Source organism: Notolepis coatsorum, assembly GCF_963971535.1.
Source record: "Notolepis coatsorum genome assembly, chromosome: 18".
In the NCBI taxonomy this organism is placed as follows: Eukaryota; Metazoa; Chordata; class Actinopteri; order Aulopiformes; family Paralepididae; genus Notolepis; species Notolepis coatsorum.
This window is the reverse complement of record NC_140182.1, coordinates 22,876,892-22,897,255: the sequence shown is the minus strand read 5'-3', so window position 1 is coordinate 22,897,255 and position 20,364 is coordinate 22,876,892. Positions and strand designations below refer to the sequence as shown.

Here is a 20,364-nt window from a genome sequence, read left to right as displayed (position 1 = left end):
AGATAGATAGATAGATAGATAGATAGATAGATAGATAGATAGATAGATAGATAGATAGATAGATAGATAGATAGATAGATAGATAGATAGATAGATAGATAGATAGATAGATAGATAGATAGATAGATAGATAGATAGATAGATAGATAGATAGATAGATAGATAGATAGATAGATAGATAGATAGATAGATAGATAGATAGATAGATAGATAGATAGATAGATAGATAGATAGATAGATAGATAGATAGATAGATAGATAGATAGATAGATAGATAGATAGATAGATAGATAGATAGATAGATAGATAGATAGATAGATAGATAGATAGATAGATAGATAGATAGATAGATAGTTAGTTAGTTAGTTAGTTAGTTAGTTAGTTAGTTAGTTAGTTAGTTAGTAGGGGTGTAACGATGTATCGATTAATCGAAATGCATCGATTCTAATGTGTTCGATTCGATGCATCGATTTGAATATGTTAGAACTGATTATAATCTAAATAATTATTATATATTTTATTTTTATGTTTTTTTTTGTGTGTATTGTTTTTATTGACCTATAGTCCATTCATGCTGAGTGAATCAGTTCCCCCAGCCACATTTGTGTATTCAACATTTTTGGGGGAATTAACTGATAGAAAATTAATCGAATCGAATCGTGGTCAAATTAAGAGATTTCATGATGCATTGAATCGTTTCCTGAAGAATCCTAATCGAATCGAATCGTTGTGAGGTTGAATCGTAGATAGATAGATAGATAGATAGATAGATAGATAGATAGATAGATAGATAGATAGATAGATAGATAGATAGATAGATAGATAGATAGATAGATTCATACTAGTCATTGCAGATCAAATATGACTCAAGATGTAGCAATATATTTTAAGTTCAACTTTAGAAAATGAGAAAGTTGAAAAGTGAAAGGGTTATCCTTCTGTAGTGTCGCAGTGAAAGGGTTAACCTTTTGGTATAAAATAATACATCCACAGAGTTTTCAGAAAGGTGCAGAATATTGCTATTCCCTCCAAAAATGTTTGATGAATGGATTTATCATAAATGACATGCTGGTGCTCTAGTGCGACATCTAGTGGCTGGATGTTATGTATCTAGCACCTTTTAATGTCAATCATGACCAAAGTCTTGTTGTGTGGGTCTGCATTTAACCCGTTCACTGCCACAATACGGAAGGTTAACCCGTTCACTGCCACACGACAAAGGGTTAACCGTCAGTAGTGTGATAGTAAAGGGTAAACCTTCTGTAGTGTGGTAGTGAAAGGGTTAATGGACCTCACCGTCCACGTCGTACACCTGGAAGAGGAACTGGAGCTTGTCCGTCTCGCTGCCGTGGATGAGCAGGTCCAGAGCCTTCAGCAGCTCGTCCAGACTGATGGAGCTGCTGCCGTCCGAGTCGAACAGCGCGAAGAAGCGCTCAGCGAAGAAGGACTGAGCGGAACACAGGAGAATCACATGACATGACAGATGATTATGTTTGGCACTGTGCTGTGTGTGTGTGTGCCAGTGGCGGCCGGTGGGTTTTCGCCACTAGGGGCGCTATACCAAATATTTTGTACAGTACAGTACAGTACCACGCAACACTCGTGATTCGACTCACGCTCACGGCAATGAATCGGCTCTTATGAACGAGTCGCTCAGCTGTTACTACAACAACACACAACCAGTCAAATAAAGTATAGTCTAGACTCTAATTCACAACTTGAAACACAATATATAAATAGAAAAGTTAGAAACAAAACTCGCCCGTCTACAAACACAGGCAGATCTCTCCCTCTCTCCTTCTCTCTCTCACACACAGCGCGACGTGGAATCGATTCGTTACACAATCAGACCTATTATATACCAAGAATAACTTCAGTATGAGTACAGGGCTGTACACATATTTTGCATATTGCAAACGAGCCAAGGCTAGCTATTAAACTATCGATATGAATCGAAAATCTGGGACCCTGATGTAAACAAGACAAACGTCTTTCTCTGGTCTGCATCCCCTTAACAATTGTGTGTATTGAGCCGTACTGTATTGTACCCATTCTGCAATCTGTTAATAAAGTTCTCATTCATTCATTCAAACATAGACGATCTCTCTGTCTCTCGGATCAATCAAATCAAATAATTAACACATGTATGTTGTCATTTTAAACAACTCACCATTCATTCATTATGCATCAGCAGCATCAGAGAGCATTTTAGTAGTTACATTTTCAACAAGATTGCTGCTATTTAAACACTTCATGGAAACGGGGTAACGTTAACCTTATGTCGACTGTAGTATTGTATGACCTCGACATAACGTTTAAACGTTAACGTTACTCCGTTCCATGCATCCAAGTGGCCAGCTAAGCTAACGGAGCTAACAGCTAGCAGTAGCTGTAACGTTATGCGGCATCAGTAGACAACGTATCATGTATTAAACTAGAGTTAAGATCGCTAATCTACCTTGTTGTTGGCTTGTTGATAAAGTATATCCACTCCATGGCATTGTCCATCCAGCCTGTGTTGATGTCCATCCATTGTCCATCCACACTGCCTCCATAATATACCTTGTTGTTAGTTAGCCAAGAGCTGTGTCTTTGTCCATTTTCGCCTCGAACAGCCTGCAAACTACCTGGCGTTCTATCGCCATGCTCTAAGACAAACTCTAACCTTAACCAACTTTGAAAGAGTGCCTAAGCTCAGTGTAGTAACAGTTGCTGTTGTTGTTGACGAGTCGAGTACTGAGTTGCATTAGTCTAACCAACCCGAGAAATGCGGCAATGGAAAAAAACTGGCATTGCGTCGGCCAATCAGAGAGCGTCTCCGCGAAATGCGGCTATGGAAAATTCTTCACGGAAGTTCACGCTTGCTGCCTAGACCGCTTCAAATCGCGCTCGGATTCCAACATAATAGTCATATTTCAACGCACAACGCCGTATGCACTGATTGGCTGTGACGGAGACAGCGATCAAACTGTGACGCGCAGTCAGAGCGTTATCGCTTCTTGCCCGGGCGAGAAATACGAAAAAATAAAAAAAAACGTCACTTCCTGCCCATGAAAACGGTGTTTTTTTTATTTAGATAATAACGTTATATTGTGCATTGGAAATACAAACATACTTAAAATGAGTAAATATTATTCATTTTAAACATGTTTATATTATTTATAGGGCTATAAAACAAAAAACAAAAAAGTTTTTTTTTTTTCTTCTTCTCTCATTTAACAGGTGGGTCGGCGCCCTAGCGCCACCAGTGGCGAGCCGCCACTGTACTACAGTCGACATAAGGTTAACGTTACCCCGTTTCCATGAAGTGTTTAAATAGCAGCAATCTTGTTGAAAATGTAACTACTAAAATGCTCTCTGATGCTGCTGATGCATAATGAATGAATGGTGAGTTGTTTAAAATGACAACATACATGTGTTAATTATTTGATTTGATTGATGCGAGAGACAGAGAGATCGTCTATGTTTGAATGAATGAATGAGAACTTTATTAACAGATTGCAGAATGGGTACAATACAGTACGGCTCAATACACACAATTGTTAAGGGGATGCAGACCAGAGAAAGACGTTTGTCTTGTTTACATCAGGGTCCCAGATTTTCGATTCATATCGATAGTTTAATAGCTAGCCTTGGCTCGTTTAACAATATGCAAAATATGTGTACAGCCCTGTACTCATACTGAAGTTATTCTTGGTATATAATAGGTCTGATTGTGTAACGAATCGATTCCACGTCGCGCTGTGTGTGAGAGAGAGAAGGAGAGAGGGAGAGATCTGCCTGTGTTTGTAGACGGGCGAGTTTTGTTTCTAACTTTTCTATTTATATATTGTGTTTCAAGTTGTGAATTAGAGTCTAGACTATACTTTATTTGACTGGTTGTGTGTTGTTGTAGTAACAGCTGAGCGACTCGTTCATAAGAGCCGATTCATTGCCGTGAGCGTGAGTCGAATCACGAGTGTTGCGTGGTACTGTACTGTACTGTACAAAATATTTGGTATAGCGCCCCTAGTGGCGAAAACCCACCGGCCGCCACTGCTGTAGTATTGTATGACCTCGACATAACGTTTAAACGTTAGCGTTACTCCGTTCCATGCATCCAAGTGGCCAGCTAAGCTAACGGAGCTAACAGCTAGCAGTAGCTGTAACGTTATGCGGCATCAGTAGACAACGTATCATGTATTAAACTAGAGTTAAGATCGCTAATCTACCTTGTTGTTGGCTTGTTGATAAAGTATATCCACTCCATGGCATTGTCCATCCAGCCTGTGTTGATGTCCATCCATTGTCCATCCACACTGCCTCCATAATATAGCTTGTTGTTAGTTAGCCAAGAGCTGTGTCTTTGTCCATTTTCGCCTCGAACAGCCTGCAAACTACCTGGCGTTCTATCGCCATGCTCTAAGACAAACTCTAACCTTAACCAACTTTGAAAGAGTGCCTAAGCTCAGTGTAGTAACAGTTGCTGTTGTTGTTGACGAGTCGAGTACTGAGTTGCATTAGTCTAACCAACCCGAGAAATGCGGCAATGGAAAAAAACTGGCATCGCGTCGGCCAATCAGAGAGCGTCTCCGCGAAATGCGGCTATGGAAAATTCTTCACGGAAGTTCACGCTTGCTGCCTAGACCGCTTCAAATCGCGCTCGGATTCCAACATAATAGTCATATTTCAACGCACAACGCCGTATGCACTGATTGGCTGTGACGGAGACAGCGATCAAACTGTGACGCGCAGTCAGAGCGTTATCGCTTCTTGCCCGGGCGAGAAATACGAAAAAATAAAAAAAAACGTCACTTCCTGCCCATGAAAACGGTGTTTTTTTTATTTAGATAATAACGTTATATTGTGCATTGGAAATACAAACATACTTAAAATGAGTAAATATTATTCATTTTAAACATGTTTATATTATTTATAGGGCTATAAAACAAAAAACAAATTTTTTTTTTTTTCTTCTTCTCTCATTTAACAGGTGGGTCGGCGCCCTAGCGCCACCAGTGGCGAGCCGCCACTGGTGTGTGCATGTTATGTTGCTATTGTATGTATTTTGCACTCTTTATGCTGTGTGTCCTGTGCATGTTGTCTGGCATTTTACGTGTATATATATTTTGAACTCTTGCACTGTTTGTATTTCATTTCATGTGTTTTGGGTAGACTACAGATGGAAATTAGCTCCTGCTAAATCTGGTGCAAACATATTTTCATGTAACAATGATTAATGTAAATGCACATTGTCTATACATCAGGTATTTAGCCTGGTATCAGATAGAGTTAAGGTATTTAGCCTGGTATCAGATAGAGAGTTCAGGTATTTAGCCTGGTATCAGATAGAGAGTTCTGGCCTTCGTCGACCACGTGAGGTCCTACAGAGAGGCTCTCTCCAAGACTAGGACCGCGTACTACTCCACCCTCATCACCTCACAGCAAAATAACCCCAGATCGCTTTTTTCAACCATAAATCGTCTCCTCCGCCCTCTCACTGCCTCCCACACTGATGCTCCTGACCTCTGCTCTAAGTTCCTGGACTTTTTCCAGGCTAAAGTGACTTCCATCCACCAACAACTCATGGTGCCCGCCCCCTCCCCTCCTCACTTACCCCTGACGCCGGACTACATGCTCCCAGCTGCATCCCTCCATCCCCAGTGCTCTCTCTCCTCCTTCTTCCCAGTGGATGTTCCGCTGGTCATGAAGCTGGTTACCAGAGCCAAAGCTTCCACCTGCTCCCTCGACCCCATGCCTACGGTACTGGTCAAGGCCTGCCTTCCTACCCTCTGCCCCATCATAACGGACATCATCAACTCCTCTCTGTCATCTGGAATAGTTCCCTCCTGTTTCAAAACCGCCTCCATCACTCCCATCCTAAAAAAGCCTGGTTTGGACCCTGAGGTGCTGGACAACTACCGGCCGATCTCCAACCTTCCTTTCCTAAGCAAAACCTTGGAAAGGGCAGTCGCCGCCCAGCTTCATCAACATCTGTCCAACCATGAGCTCTACGAACCCCTTCAGTCAGCCTACCGAGCACATCACAGCACAGAGACCGCCCTCATCAAGATCACTAATGACCTCCTCCTTGCTGCAGACTCCGGACACATCAGCCTCCTCATCCTTCTCGACCTCTCCGCGGCGTTCGACACAATATCCCACTCAGTCCTCCTCAAATGCCTCTCCGACAACCTAGGCATCACCGGTACAGCTCTGTCATGGTTTCATTCATATCTCACTAATAGATCTCAGTTTGTCAGCGTCAGCGGCTCATCCTCCCCCCCGGCCCCAGTCAACCACGGTGTCCCCCAGGGCTCTGTGCTGGGTCCCCTACTATTCACCATCTACATGCTCCCCCTCGGTCAGATTATACGTCACCACGGACTCAACTTCCACTGTTATGCTGATGATACTCAGCTCTACATCAGCACCTCACCATCCTCCCAGCTCCCCCCACAGTCTGTAGTCAACTGCCTCCACGCTATAAAAACCTGGATGGCAACCAAATTACTCAAACTCAACAGCAAAAAGACAGAGCTCATGGTTGTGGCCCCCAAGGCACTGCTCGGGAAGGTTGGAGATCTCCTCCTCCACGTTGACGGCTCTTCCATCTCCCCGTCTCTCGAAGTCCGTAACCTGGGCGTCACCCTTGACTCCACACTTTCATTTCACTCCCACATCAAATCTGTCACCAAGTCTGCCTTCTACCACCTCAGGAACATCTCCCGTCTCCGACCCTCACTCTCAGACTCTGTGGCGGAGACCCTGATCCACTCATTTGTCACCTCCCGGTTGGACTATTGTAATGGAGTCCTGTTCGGGGTACCCAGCAAAGCCCTGGACAGGCTCCAGTATGTCCAGAACTCAGCTGCCAGGGTTCTCACTCACACCAAGCCCTGGCAGCACATCACCCCCACCCTCATCCATCTCCACTGGCTTCCAGTCAGGTTCCGCATCACCTTCAAACTCCTGCTCCTCACCTACAAATCCCTCCATGCCCTCGCCCCCCGGTACCTGTCTGATCTCCTCCACCAGTACACTCCATCCCGGAACCTACGATCCTCTGATCTAGGTCTCCTCTCCATCCCTCGCACCAGGTTACGGACTTTTGGGGACAGAGCTTTCAGCGTGGCGTCCCCTACCCTCTGGAACTCTCTCCCCCCCCCGAAATCCGCAACGCCCCAACCCTGGACACCTTCAAATCCGCTCTAAAAACACACCTCTTCACCAAGGCTTTCCCCATCAGTTAGTTTTAGATTAAATTAGGTCCATTATCCCCTACTTTCCCTCATCCCCTCTTCCCCCTCCCCCCCTACTTCCTTGCCCTATTTTTTGTCCTGATTGTAAAGCGACCTTGGGTTCTATGAAAGGCGCTATATAAATTTGATTTATTATTATTATTATTAGGTATTTAGCCTGGTATCAGATAGAGAGTTCAGGTATTTAGCCTGGTATCAGATAGAGAGTTCAGGTATTTAGCCTGGTATCAGATAGAGAGTTCAGGTATTTAGCCTGGTATCAGATGGAGAGTTCAGGTATTTAGCCTGGTATCAGATAGAGTTAAGGTATTTAGCCTGGTATCAGATAGAGAGTTCAGGTATTTAGCCTGGTATCAGATAGAGAGTTCAGGTATTTAGCCTGGTATCAGATAGAGAGTTCAGGTATTTAGCCTGGTATCAGATAGAGAGTTCAGGTATTTAGCCTGGTATCAGGCTGACACACCATGCTGGTACTCACCACCTCTGAGAACAATTAAAGGGTGATTTCTGGTTGTTGTTTTTTTCAGATGGTTGTCTCACCTACTGAGACAAGTAGTACTGAGAGTAGTTAAGAACCGGGTGAAACTGGAATGTGTGGTTTAGTTCTTAGTTAAGAACCAGGTGAAACTGGAATGTGTGGTTTAGTTCTTAGTTAAGAACCGGGTGAAACTGGAATGTGTGGTTTAGTTCTTAGTTAAGAACCGGGTGAAACTGGAATAATGTGTGGTTTAGTTCTTAGTTAAGAATCAGGTGAAACTGGAATGTGTGGTTTAGTTCTTAGTTAAGAACCAGGTGAAACTGGAATGTGTGGTTTAGTTCTTAGTTAAGAACCAGGTGAAACTGGAATGTGTGGTTTAGTTCTTAGTTAAGAACCAGGTGAAACTGGAATGTGTGGTTTAGTTCTTAGTTAAGAACCGGGTGGAACTGGAATGTGTGGTTTAGTTAGTTCTTAGTTAAGAATCGGGTGAAACTGGAATGTGTGGTTTAGTTCTTAGTTAAGAATCGGGTGAAACTGGAATGTGTGGTTTAGTTCTTAGTTAAGAACCAGGTGAAACTGGAATGTGTGGTTTAGTTAGTTCTAGTTAAGAACCAGGTGAAACTGGAATGTGTGGTTTAGTTCTTAGTTAAGAACCAGGTGAAACTGGAATGTGTGGTTTAGTTAGTTCTTAGTTAAGAACCAGGTGAAACTGGAATGTGTGGTTTAGTTCTTAGTTAAGAACCGGGTGAAACTGGAATGTGTGGTTTAGTTCTTAGTTAAGAACCAGGTGAAACTGGAATGTGTGGTTTAGTTCTTAGTTAAGAACCAGGTGAAACTGGAATGTGTGGTTTAGTTAGTTCTTAGTTAAGAACCAGGTGAAACTGGAATGTGTGGTTTAGTTCTTAGTTAAGAACCGGGTGAAACTGGAATGTGTGGTTTAGTTCAGTCAACTCATTCAGCGCCGGCCATTATCCTTATCCTGTTCTAGCTAGGCCACGCTTTAAAGATAGGCGTGCGTCACCTTGTTTGTAGAGCTATATCTATATTCTATATTATAGCTATGGAGACAATACTATGGTCATTTGACAGTCAGTATCTTCCGTCGAACATGCAAAAAATAATAAATTTGTTCATGTATACGTTTGCACGTTATCCCGTGGTGAATATAAGTATAATTTCAGAGTGATCCGGGCTAATTCTTGAAAAGCTGAGTTATAGGGCGCTATGTGAATTCTGCTAAAAGCATTGGCGTTTCATCCCTGGACACGCTACTATTTCCAAATCAAATGTATATAATAGGTATTATGTTTCACCATGAATGCATGAAAGGGGGGGGGGGTCGTTTCTGATGCTTTGATTGCCAGTAACGGCATTAGTTTTGAACACCACACACGCTGATCAGCCGGATCTATATGAAAACATTGTACGATCAAGCTGGAATTGACGTCAGATAGTCCTTACCTTTGATCGGGACTATTCCAAAAAGAATATTCCAATTGTTTTATCGCCATCTGGTCCATCTGATGTCCATCTGGTCCACGACATAATCCGACACAACACATGCATCGAGTGGCCCGGACACGTTTCAATGTGATCGAGGGAACCTCTAGGCTTCCCTGTACTAAAATTCTGGAATGTGTGGTTTAGTTCTTAGTTAAGAACCAGGTGAAACTGGAATGTGTGGTTTAGTTCTTAGTTAAGAACCGGGTGAAACTGGAATGTGTGGTTTAGTTCTTAGTTAAGAACCAGGTGAAACTGGAATGTGTGGTTTAGTTCTTAGTTAAAAACCGGGTGAAACTGGAATGTGTGGTTTAGTTCTAAGAACCAAGTGGAACTGGAATGTGTGGTTTAGTTCTAAGAACCAAGTGAAACTGGAATGTGTGGTTTAGTTCTTAAGGATAGCATACTGTAATGTGGCTTGGATGTAACTTGTGAAGCGATCTGCCTGGTGACTCACCTCTTTGACCTTGAGAGCCGTTTTAAACTCCTCAAGGTCGATCTCCTTATCGTCTCCTGCGATGCTCTCAAACTGCTTGGTCACCCACTCCAGCCAGCGGGCGTCCTCGTCCAGGGTCATAGGTGCAGGGGTGGCCTCCCCCTCGTACAGCCTCATAGTGGCGGGGGTCACAGGGACCGTGGCCCCCTCATCCAGCCTCATAGTGGCGGGAGTGGCATCCCCCTCATCCAGCCTCATAGTGGTGGGAGTGGCATCCCCCTCATCCAGCCTCATAGTGGCGCGGGCCGCAGCCCTCTGGCACCACCACATCTTCTGCTTTTACTCTTTAGCCTCAGTAAAAAAAAAGATAAAGTATACATAAGTATATTTTCTAAAAGTATACTTTGTATAAATTAGTATACTTCTTATGTATTCAGAAAGTGCCAATGTTGTATTAAATTGAAACCAATTGTTTCAAATGTATTTTTGGTTACTTTTGCTTAATAGTACACTTTTAATGTGTTTGCTAAAGTACAACTTACGTTTGGTAACTAACACTAATAGCATATTAATGATCATACTAAACATGTGCTTTCAATTAGAACATGAAAATGCATAAGAAGTACCAAACTACATTTGCATGTATCCTCTCGGAAAAGTACATAATGGGTAGAAATATACACTTAATATACTAAAACTATACTTTCAGTATGGAAAAATATAGTAATTTTTTACTTGGGAGATGTTGTTCTATATAGTGATAGTATTCAATTACATCATCATCACAGACCAGACCATAACCCAATATCACATTCATACGCAAAATATGCCTGCTGGTTCACTACAGGTCCATAACCAGTTATGGTGAGAAGCAGGTATGAAGGTTCACTACCTGTACCAGCTGGGCGTGTTAACCCTAAAACAAACAAAAACAATTCCACGACCAGAGTTTGAACCAGCAACCTCTGCTTTCACCACTACACTACCAACCAACCCTATTAAAATTATGATTAGGGTTAAGGTTAGTTTTATATTTTTATACATAAAAAAACAGTTGCAGCACATGAATGTTGGCGTCACGAGTTACATGTGTTTTTTTTGTGATGATTCATTTATAGTGTATTTTTGTGAGCCACAACAATATTTAGCTGAAGAACAGTTGTTTGGAGAGTATTAAAATCGATCAACATTTTGACGTTTGATTGATTGATTGAACATTTTATTAACAGATTGCAGAATGGGTACAATACAGTACAGCTCAATACACACAATTGAAGGGGATGCAGACCAGAGAAAGACTTTCGTACATCAGGGTCCCCCATTTTCAATTCATCATAACATATATGACATACATAGCGGCTAGGTGGCGCAGTGGGCAAGGCGCTCGCCACCAACGCAGGAGATGCTGGGTTCGAGCCCAGCTCTCGGCGTTGCTACCAGCTTGGCTGGTCGTTCATACTAATACAATTGGCAGTATTAGGGGGTGGGAAGCTAGTGGGTGGGGATCGGACGTTGTGGACATCGACTCCTACAGGTCGGTTGGTCAGGATCAGGAAGGAAGTGACGAGGGCGGCGTGTCCCTCCCACGCAGACCCTCGCCACGGAGAGATCACGCTGTGCAGGTGAAAAGATGCGACGGCTGCCTCCTCGAGTACCGGAGGGGACACGTGATGCAAGGCTTCATCCACATTGCAGCCGGCTTGTGGGAGGCATGGCCTAACAGCGTTCGAGACAGGGGAGGGTAGAATTGGACAATACGAAATTGGGGAAGGGAGAAAAATAGAAAAATGGGGAGAAAAAGTAGATAAAAAAAAAAACATATATGACATACATGACATACAGATAGACAGTACTGCTACATCGATACATTTATGACATACCAGATTTACAAATACAGTACTGTTTTTGATACAAGAAGAGTCTAAAAAAGAGAGTATATACATTTGACGAAGAAACTGTACATTGGAGGAGGTTGGTAGGTAGGAGGTTGGTAGGAGGGGTGGAGGGGGGGGTTGGGTAGGTGGGGTGGGGTGGGGGAAACTGTACATTGGAGGTGTACATTGGATTATCAACGAAACCTTACTTGGTCCCAAGAAGAGGGTCTCGTGTATTATTGGGTTTAATAGGACATTTATTGTACATTGGAGGGGGTTGCGTTAGGACATTTACAGGGGCCAGTTTCGAATGGCAGTCTCTCATAGGTGCTCTTTGAGAGTGCTCTACAAACAGCCTCACGCACAATGAAAGTTTGTTTTGATATGCTGGCCGTATAGAGTGAGATTAGACGGATCCCAATGGCCCCGAATGTGCACAGACCATAATTGACATGCTGCAGCCGTCATGGACACCTGAGAATAAAGCATCCTACTATGAGAGGAATGACCATTGATAGAACCCAGTTATTATTTTATGACGTAACCACGGAGATGTCAGCAACAATGTGTGTGTGTGTGTGTGTGGGGGGGGGGGTTTAACTCAGTTTTATAAATAAATAATGAATAAATAAATACCATGGTATAATCGAATTTAAACTATGATACCTATCAATTACATTTTTAAATATCAATGTAAATTTTAGTTCACTACCATCATCTTAGTGACGCAGAACATGATGGAAATACAATGAGACTGCAACTAAAATGTATTTACTACGAATCAATTTAGAATCACTATTGTACCCCATCACTTGGGACCAATCAATATCCCATCAATATTCCAGTCGGTTTTGAAACAGGTCGCAGGTCGAATCAGTAGAGAGAAATAACTATTGTATACGGCGTGTTTGTTAATAAAACACTTTTCTCACTGTTCAGGTTATTTATTTAGTTCATTTATGCCTATAATTAACAACCTAATGTGTTTCCAATTACCACATTACGTAGACAGTATGTAGTCAATCAAATCTATTACAAAAAACATACCTGTATCAGTGCAGTAGGTCAATACTCACGTTCTTTGGTCTTCGTCGACAAGTAGTTACTTCCCCCAACGTTGGCCTTAGTATATTGTCTAGATAATAAGTACATTATATTATATTATAGTATATTGTCTCTATGTTCTTCTCAGTCCACCTCTCCGCTGCTCCGGAGCTCTTGTGTACTGAGTGGAGCTGCAGGGTCAGGAGGCTGCCTGCCTGTAAGCCTCCTGACACACAGCAGCTGTAGCTGACAGGCCCAACACCCCACTGAGCTCCACAATACGCACGTTGTTGTCACTGTTGGGGAGTAGCTAACTAGCTCAATGACTAGTTTAACTACATTTAGTAGTTGGATGGTATAGTTTTAACTACATTCAAATAGCTGTAGCTTCTTCAGTACCCGTCGTTAACTGTACAAAAAAAAGATTTTCACAGGAAATTCACTGTAATATTTTACAGATTACTTTTATTTTTCTACTGTAAGTGTAAATGCCATACAAATACAGTAAATTACCTTTTATCAAAAATGTTAACCATTAAATAAAGGTTGTAATCTGTAAATGTATTTGATCTTACTGTAATTTGACAGTAAGTATTTGGCCACCGTTGCTGCCAGACATTTACAGTTTTTTTTTACAGTTTTCTTTTTTACAGTATACTTTGGGTCAAGCCCTCCCACCCCCTCTGTGAGAAGCTAGCCATGGTGAGGAGCACGTTCAGCTACAGACTTATCACCTCCCACCCCCTCTGTGAGAAGCTAGCCATGGTGAGGAGCACGTTCAGCTACAGACTTTTCCCCTCCCACCCCCTCTGTGAGGAGCTAGCCAAGGTGAGGAGCACGTTCAGCTACAGACTTATCCCCTCCCACCCCCTCTGTGAGGAGCTAGCCAAGGTGAGGAGCACGTTCAGCTACAGACTTATCCCCTCCCACCCCCTCTGTGAGGAGCTAGCCAAGGTGAGGAGCACGTTCAGCTACAGACTTATCCCCTCCCACCCCCTCTGTGAGGAGCTAGCCAAGGTGAGGAGCACGTTCAGCCACGGTCTCATCCCCCCAGTCCTTCTTGCCAGTAGCCATCAAGCTCCACAACTGGGCATGGACTGCTGCCAATAGTTGGAGAACTAACAACTGGAGAACTTGAGAACTGTTAGGACTGTCTGACTCTTAATACTAAACACTGTTAGGACTATCTGCCTCTTAATACTAAACACTTTTAGGACTGTCTGCCTCTTAATACTAAACACTGTTAGGACTGTCTGCCTCTTAATACTAAACACTGTTAGGACTGTCTGCCTCTTAATACTAAACACTCTTAGGACTGTCTGCCTCTTAATACTAAACACTGTTAGGACTGTCTGACTCTTAATACTAAACACTGTTAGGACTGTCTGACTCTTAATACTAAACACTGTTAGGACTGTCTGCCTCTTAATACTAAACACTGTTAGGACTGTCTGCCTCTTAATACTAAACACTGTTAGGACTGTCTGACTCTTAATACTAAACACTGTTAGGACTGTCTGCCTCTTAATACTAAACACTGTTAGAACTGTCTGACTCGTAATACTAAACACTGTTAGGACTGTCTGCCTCTTAATACTAAACACTGTTAGGACTGTCTGACTCTTAATACTAAACACTGTTTGGACTGTCTGCCTCTTAATACTAAACACTGTTAGGACTGTCTGCCTCTTAATACTAAACACTCTTAGGACTGTCTGCCTCTTAATACTAAACACTGTTAGGACTGTCTGCCTCTTAATACTAAACACTGTTAGGACTGTCTGACTCTTAATACTAAACACTGTTAGGACTGTCTGCCTCTTAATACTAAACACTGTTAGAACTGTCTGACTCTTAATACTAAACACTGTTAGGACTGTCTGCCTCTTAATACTAAACACTGTTAGGACTCTCTGCCTCTTAATACTAAACACTGTTAGGACTGTCTGCCTCTTAATACTAAACACTCTTAGGACTGTCTGCCTCTTAATACTAAACACTCTTAGGACTGTCTGCCTCTTAATACTAAACACTGTTAGGACTGTCTGCCTCTTAATACTAAACACTCTTAGGACTGTCTGCCTCTTAATACTAAACACTCTTAGGACTGTCTGCCTCTTAATACTAAACACTGTTAGGACTGTCTGCCTCTTAATACTAAACACTGTTAGAACTGTCTGACTCTTAATACTAAACACTGTTAGGACTGTCTGCCTCTTAATACTAAACACTGTTAGGACTGTCTGCCTCTTAATACTAAACACTCTTAGGACTGTCTGCCTCTTAATACTAAACACTGTTAGGACTGTCTGACTCTTAATACTAAACACTGTTAGGACTGTCTGACTCTTAATACTAAACACTGTTAGGACTGTCTGCCTCTTAATACTAAACACTGTTAGGACTGTCTGCCTCTTAATACTAAACACTGTTAGGACTGTCTGACTCTTAATACTAAACACTGTTAGGACTGTCTGCCTCTTAATACTAAACACTGTTAGAACTGTCTGACTCGTAATACTAAACACTGTTAGGACTGTCTGCCTCTTAATACTAAACACTGTTAGAACTGTCTGACTCTTAATACTAAACACTGTTTGGACTGTCTGCCTCTTAATACTAAACACTGTTAGGACTGTCTGCCTCTTAATACTAAACACTCTTAGGACTGTCTGCCTCTTAATACTAAACACTGTTAGGACTGTCTGCCTCTTAATACTAAACACTGTTAGGACTGTCTGACTCTTAATACTAAACACTGTTAGGACTGTCTGCCTCTTAATACTAAACACTGTTAGAACTGTCTGACTCGTAATACTAAACACTGTTAGGACTGTCTGCCTCTTAATACTAAACACTGTTAGGACTGTCTGACTCTTAATACTAAACACTGTTTGGACTGTCTGACTCTTAATACTAAACACTGTTAGGACTGTCTGCCTCTTAATACTAAACACTGTTAGGACTGTCTGCCTCTTAATACTAAACACTGTTAGGACTGTCTGCCTCTTAATACTAAACACTCTTAGGACTGTCTGCCTCTTAATACTAAACACTCTTAGGACTGTCTGCCTCTTAATACTAAACACTGTTAGGACTGTCTGCCTCTTAATACTAAACACTGTTAGGACTGTCTGACTCGTAATACTAAATAAACACTGACTGTCTGACTCGTAATAATAAACACTGACTGTCTGACTCGTAATACTAAACACTGACTGTCTGACTCGTAATAATAAACACTGACTGTCTGACTCGTAATAATAAACACTGACTGTCTGACTCGTAATAATAAACACTGACTGTCTGCCTCTTAATACTAAACACTGACTGTCTGCCTCTTAATACTAAACACTGTTAGGACTCTGACTCTTAATACTAAACACTGTTAGGACTCTGACTCTTAATACTAAACACTGTTAGGACTGTCTGACTCGTAATACTAAACACTGTTAGGACTGTCTGACTCTTAATACTAAACACTGACTGTCTGCCTCTTAATACTAAACACTGTTAGGACTGTCTGACTCGTAATACTAAACACTGACTGTCTGACTCTTAATACTAAACACTGTTAGGACTGTCTGACTCGTAATACTAAACACTGACTGTCTGACTCGTAATAATAAGCACTGACTGTCTGACTCGTAATAATAAACACTGACTGTCTCCCTGTTAATACTAAACACTGTTAGGACTCTGACTCTTAATACTAAACACTGTTAGGACCAGGGTGCGAACCATAGGGGAGCCATAGCTCCACTTAATGAGACATCAGCTCCCCTGAAAACATGATTTGTGAAATTTTGGGGGGTCTCTAAAATACTGACAATAAATGCAATTTTTGCAATGTATTTTTAGAAATGTTCTGTATTGTCATCATCGTGTATAATGCGTAGAAATTTGGCAATTTTGATGTATGATTCATGATTGCTATTCTTGCCATTACCATCGGAGCGTGGCGGCGCTGCAGACACAAATAAAAACAAAAGACAATTTAAGTCTGTGCACTGCGCGCCAATATTTCTGTTTTACTTGGTAATCAGGATAATGTCGAAACGAAAACAAGTAAGCCTTCTTTTTTTTAAAGATTTCTTTTTTAGCGTTTATCGCTTTATACTACTGGGCAGTCCAGTAGAGAGAGAGAGAGAGAGGAGGAACGGGAGACAGAGTGGGGGGAAGACATTCGGCAAATAATGACGGGTCCGGGAATCGAACCCGGGTCGGCCGTGCCGCGACTCAGCGTGTTATGTGGTTCGCTACTGGGGCGCCCCACAAGTAAGCCTTCTAACAAAGGCATTTTATACATGTATTTATGTATCTATGTATTTAACTGCATGTAGTATGTATTGTAAGTGTGATGTTCTATGTTGGAACAATGTTATATGCACTGAAAACAAATTCCACCAGCCTGGCTGTGTGGTCATTAAAGAATCTAATCGGGGGGGGGGGGGGGGGGGGGGGGTTGATTTGCTTTCGCACCAGGTGCTCTGGTCTTTGGCTTCTGTGCGGATGCTTATGTTTGTGTAGTTGTATGGCTATATTTTGGCCTAGATGTATTCACCTGAATACACTTGAAGCATGAAGCACTTGTTTTGTCTCGTTCGGATGTTCCTTTATTCACTGTGATTTTGTTTTTCTACCGCTCCCAGGAAGTTATGTTTTGTTTTTCTACTGCTCCCAGGAAGTTATGTTTTGTTTTTCTACTGCTCCCAGGAAGTTATGTTTTGTTTTTCTACTGCTCCCAGGATGTTCTGTTTTGTTTTCTACTGCTCCCAGGATGTTCTGTTTTGTTTTTCTACTGCTCCCAGGATGTTCTGTTTTGTTTTCTACTACTCCCAGGATGTTCTGTTTTGTTTTCTACTGCTCCCATGATGTTCTGTTTTGTTTTCTACTACTCCCAGGATGTTCTGTTTTGTTTTCTACTGCTCCCAGGATGTTCTGTTTTGTTTTCTACTGCTCCCATGATGTTCTGTTTTGTTTTTCTACTGCTCCCATGATGTTCTGTTTTGTTTTCTACTGCTCCCAGGATGTTCTGTTTTGTTTTCTACTGCTCCCATGATGTTCTGTTTTGTTTTTCTACTGCTCCCAGGATGTTCTGTTTTGTTTTCTACTGCTCCCAGGATGTTCCGTTTTGTTTTCTACCGCTCCCAGGATGTTCTGTTTTGTTTTTCTACCGCTCCCAGGATGTTCTGTTTTGTTTTTCTACTGCTCCCAGGAAGTTATGTTTTGTTTTTCTACTGCTCCCAGGAAGTTATGTTTTGTTTTTCTACTACTCCCAGGATGTTCTGTTTTGTTTTCTGCTGCTCCCAGGATGTTCTGTTTTGTTTTCTACTGCTCCCAGGATGTTCCGTTTTGTTTTCTGCTGCTCCCAGGATGTTCTGTTTTGTTTTCTACTGCTCCCAGGATGTTCTGTTTTGTTTTCTACTGCTCCCAGGATGTTCTGTTTTGTTTTATACTGCTCCCAGGATGTTCTGTTTTGTTTTATACTGCTCCCAGGATGTTCTGTTTTGTTTTTCTACTGCTCCCAGGATGTTCTGTTTTGTTTTCTACTGCTCCCAGGATGTTCTGTTTTGTTTTATACTGCTCCCAGGATGTTCCGTTTTGTTTTCTACTACTCCCAGGATGTTCTGTTTTGCAGAATCTGCTTTACTCTGAGCTTTCAGAAGCTCTGTCATGTTTCAATCTGTGTTTCTCGAGATATTTGTTTCCTCGTCATTGATTACATTTCTCATGATCAAAATAAAACGGTTAAAATCTCCAACGTACGTCCAACACGTTATTTTGTCTGATGCAATTTCTTGTTTTGCTTAACAGGGACAGGTGTCACTGTCAATACTTTCATGAGTACTTATGAATACTGAACTCATGATGCTGAATACAAGTCTGAGCACTTGACAATGGCATTTACCATTTCGGCAAACTTAGTCTATTGAAAACTGAGGAGGGGAATTTGTCTTACAAGGTCACATTTGAATGACTTTGTACATATTAAAGGGGCACTTCACCAAAAAACAATGCTGATCTATTTTGCACATAATCTCACGCACATCCCAAAAACTCTAAACAGTTTTGCACACATTCATTTAGTTTGATAGTTGTTGAGAGTAAATGAGTTTGAATATGGCCATCAGTGATGTCATCAGGGACATTGGATCCTTGTGTTAATTACAGCACGATGATGTAGGATACCTTGTCTTATAGGGACTGCTACCTTATCATTTAATTTAGCTGTGATTAACACAACACAAGGATTCAGTGACCCCAATGACATTACTGATTGCCATATTCAAACTAATTTACTCTCAATAGCTGTCAAACTAAATGAATATTTGCAGAACTGTTTAGAGTTTTTGGATGTGTGTGAGATTATTTGTAAAATAAATTGCCACTGTTTTTTGGTGAAGTGCCCCTTTAACCTAATCAGATGGCAGCATTCCAGCAAATTTGTCAATGTAAAAACCATATCTGCATCATGTCTTTACCACCACAGCACCAGGTGTATTGGGACAACATTGGAAAGGTGCCTGCAAATGAAGGCGATCTAGAGTCTAATGATTGTATGGTGAATAGCGCCATCTTGTGTCCATGATAATCTGCCACCAGTTATATAAATCAGTGAGAGTTGCCAAGTGTCTGGAATTCTCGTGGCCTAAGAGCTGCAGCGTCTGTTGATATTTTTTAAAATCAGCTAAAGAATTACTGTTTAAACAGGCTTTTGGGTAATGTTTGAGCTTCTCCTCCAGGTGTAAAATATGTCTATTGTTTTTTTTCTGTGATGCATTGTGTTTTTGTTCTGTTTTTTATCACTTGAATTGAATGGTTCTTGCTTTTTATTTTTATATTTAATATTTTATTTCTGCTCTATGTAAAGCACTTTGTGAGTTCTCTCTGTGAAAAGTGCTATACAAATAAACTTGACTTACAATGGCCCGTCCAAAGATCTCTTGTCATTGTATTGACTATAGGGCTTAAACCACTACACCTTGTATTCAAGATCCTTATATTTATGGTTTATGGTTATCGTGTGCAGTATCACAATTAATACAACGATAACACATCATTCGCCAGGCCAATATACAGATTACATAACATACATTCAAAACAAAAAATCTCTAGAAAATCTAGTAAATGTACAAACTAATTAGCTTAGATAGACAATAGAAAATATATGAATGAATGAATGAATGAAAACTTTATTAACAGATTGCAGAATGGGTACAGTGCAGTACAGCTCAATACATACAATTGTTAAGGGGATGCAGACCAGAGAAAGACTTTCGTCTTGTTTACACCAGGGTCCCCCATTTCCAATTCATCGTAACATATATGACATACATGACATACAGATAGACAGTACTGCTACATCTATACATTTATGACATACCAGATTTGCAATTACAGTACTGTATTTGTGATACAAAAAGAGTCCAGAAAGAAAAGAGTATATACATTAGGCGTAGAAACTGTACATTGGATTGGGTAGGTGGGGGTGGGACTGTACATTGGAGGTGGTTGGGGGGGGGGGGGGGGGGGGGGGGGGGGGGGGTAGGAGTGGGGGGGGGGGGGGGGGGGGGGGGGTTGGGTAGGAGTGGGGGGGGGGGGGGGGGTTGGGTGGGGACTGTACATATGCAGCCAGTATGATCTTCTAGATAGACAGTAGGATCTATCAAATATCCACACAGGTCCTTCTGGGTTTAGATGTCCACGTTTATTTAGTAAGAATAAAAGAACAAAAGACAAAATGCACAATATTCAATGAATGGTCATTCTTCCTAAGCCAGCTCCTAT

General features: G+C 41.6%; 1 protein-coding gene across 1 annotated transcript in view; it reads right to left on the bottom strand.

Annotated features, from left to right (window-relative positions):
- nox5 (NADPH oxidase, EF-hand calcium binding domain 5) overlaps positions 1-9,796 on the bottom strand; it is a gene marked incomplete at both ends in the record, with an annotated part of 64,989 nt that extends 55,193 nt beyond the window's left edge. The window contains 2 exons of the mRNA XM_084334301.1: positions 1,297-1,447; positions 9,677-9,796. Coding sequence (XP_084190427.1) covers positions 1,297-1,447; positions 9,677-9,796 — 271 coding nt within the window. The remainder of the gene's footprint in view (positions 1-1,296; positions 1,448-9,676) is intronic.
- Positions 9,797-20,364: the final 10,568 nt, after the last annotated feature.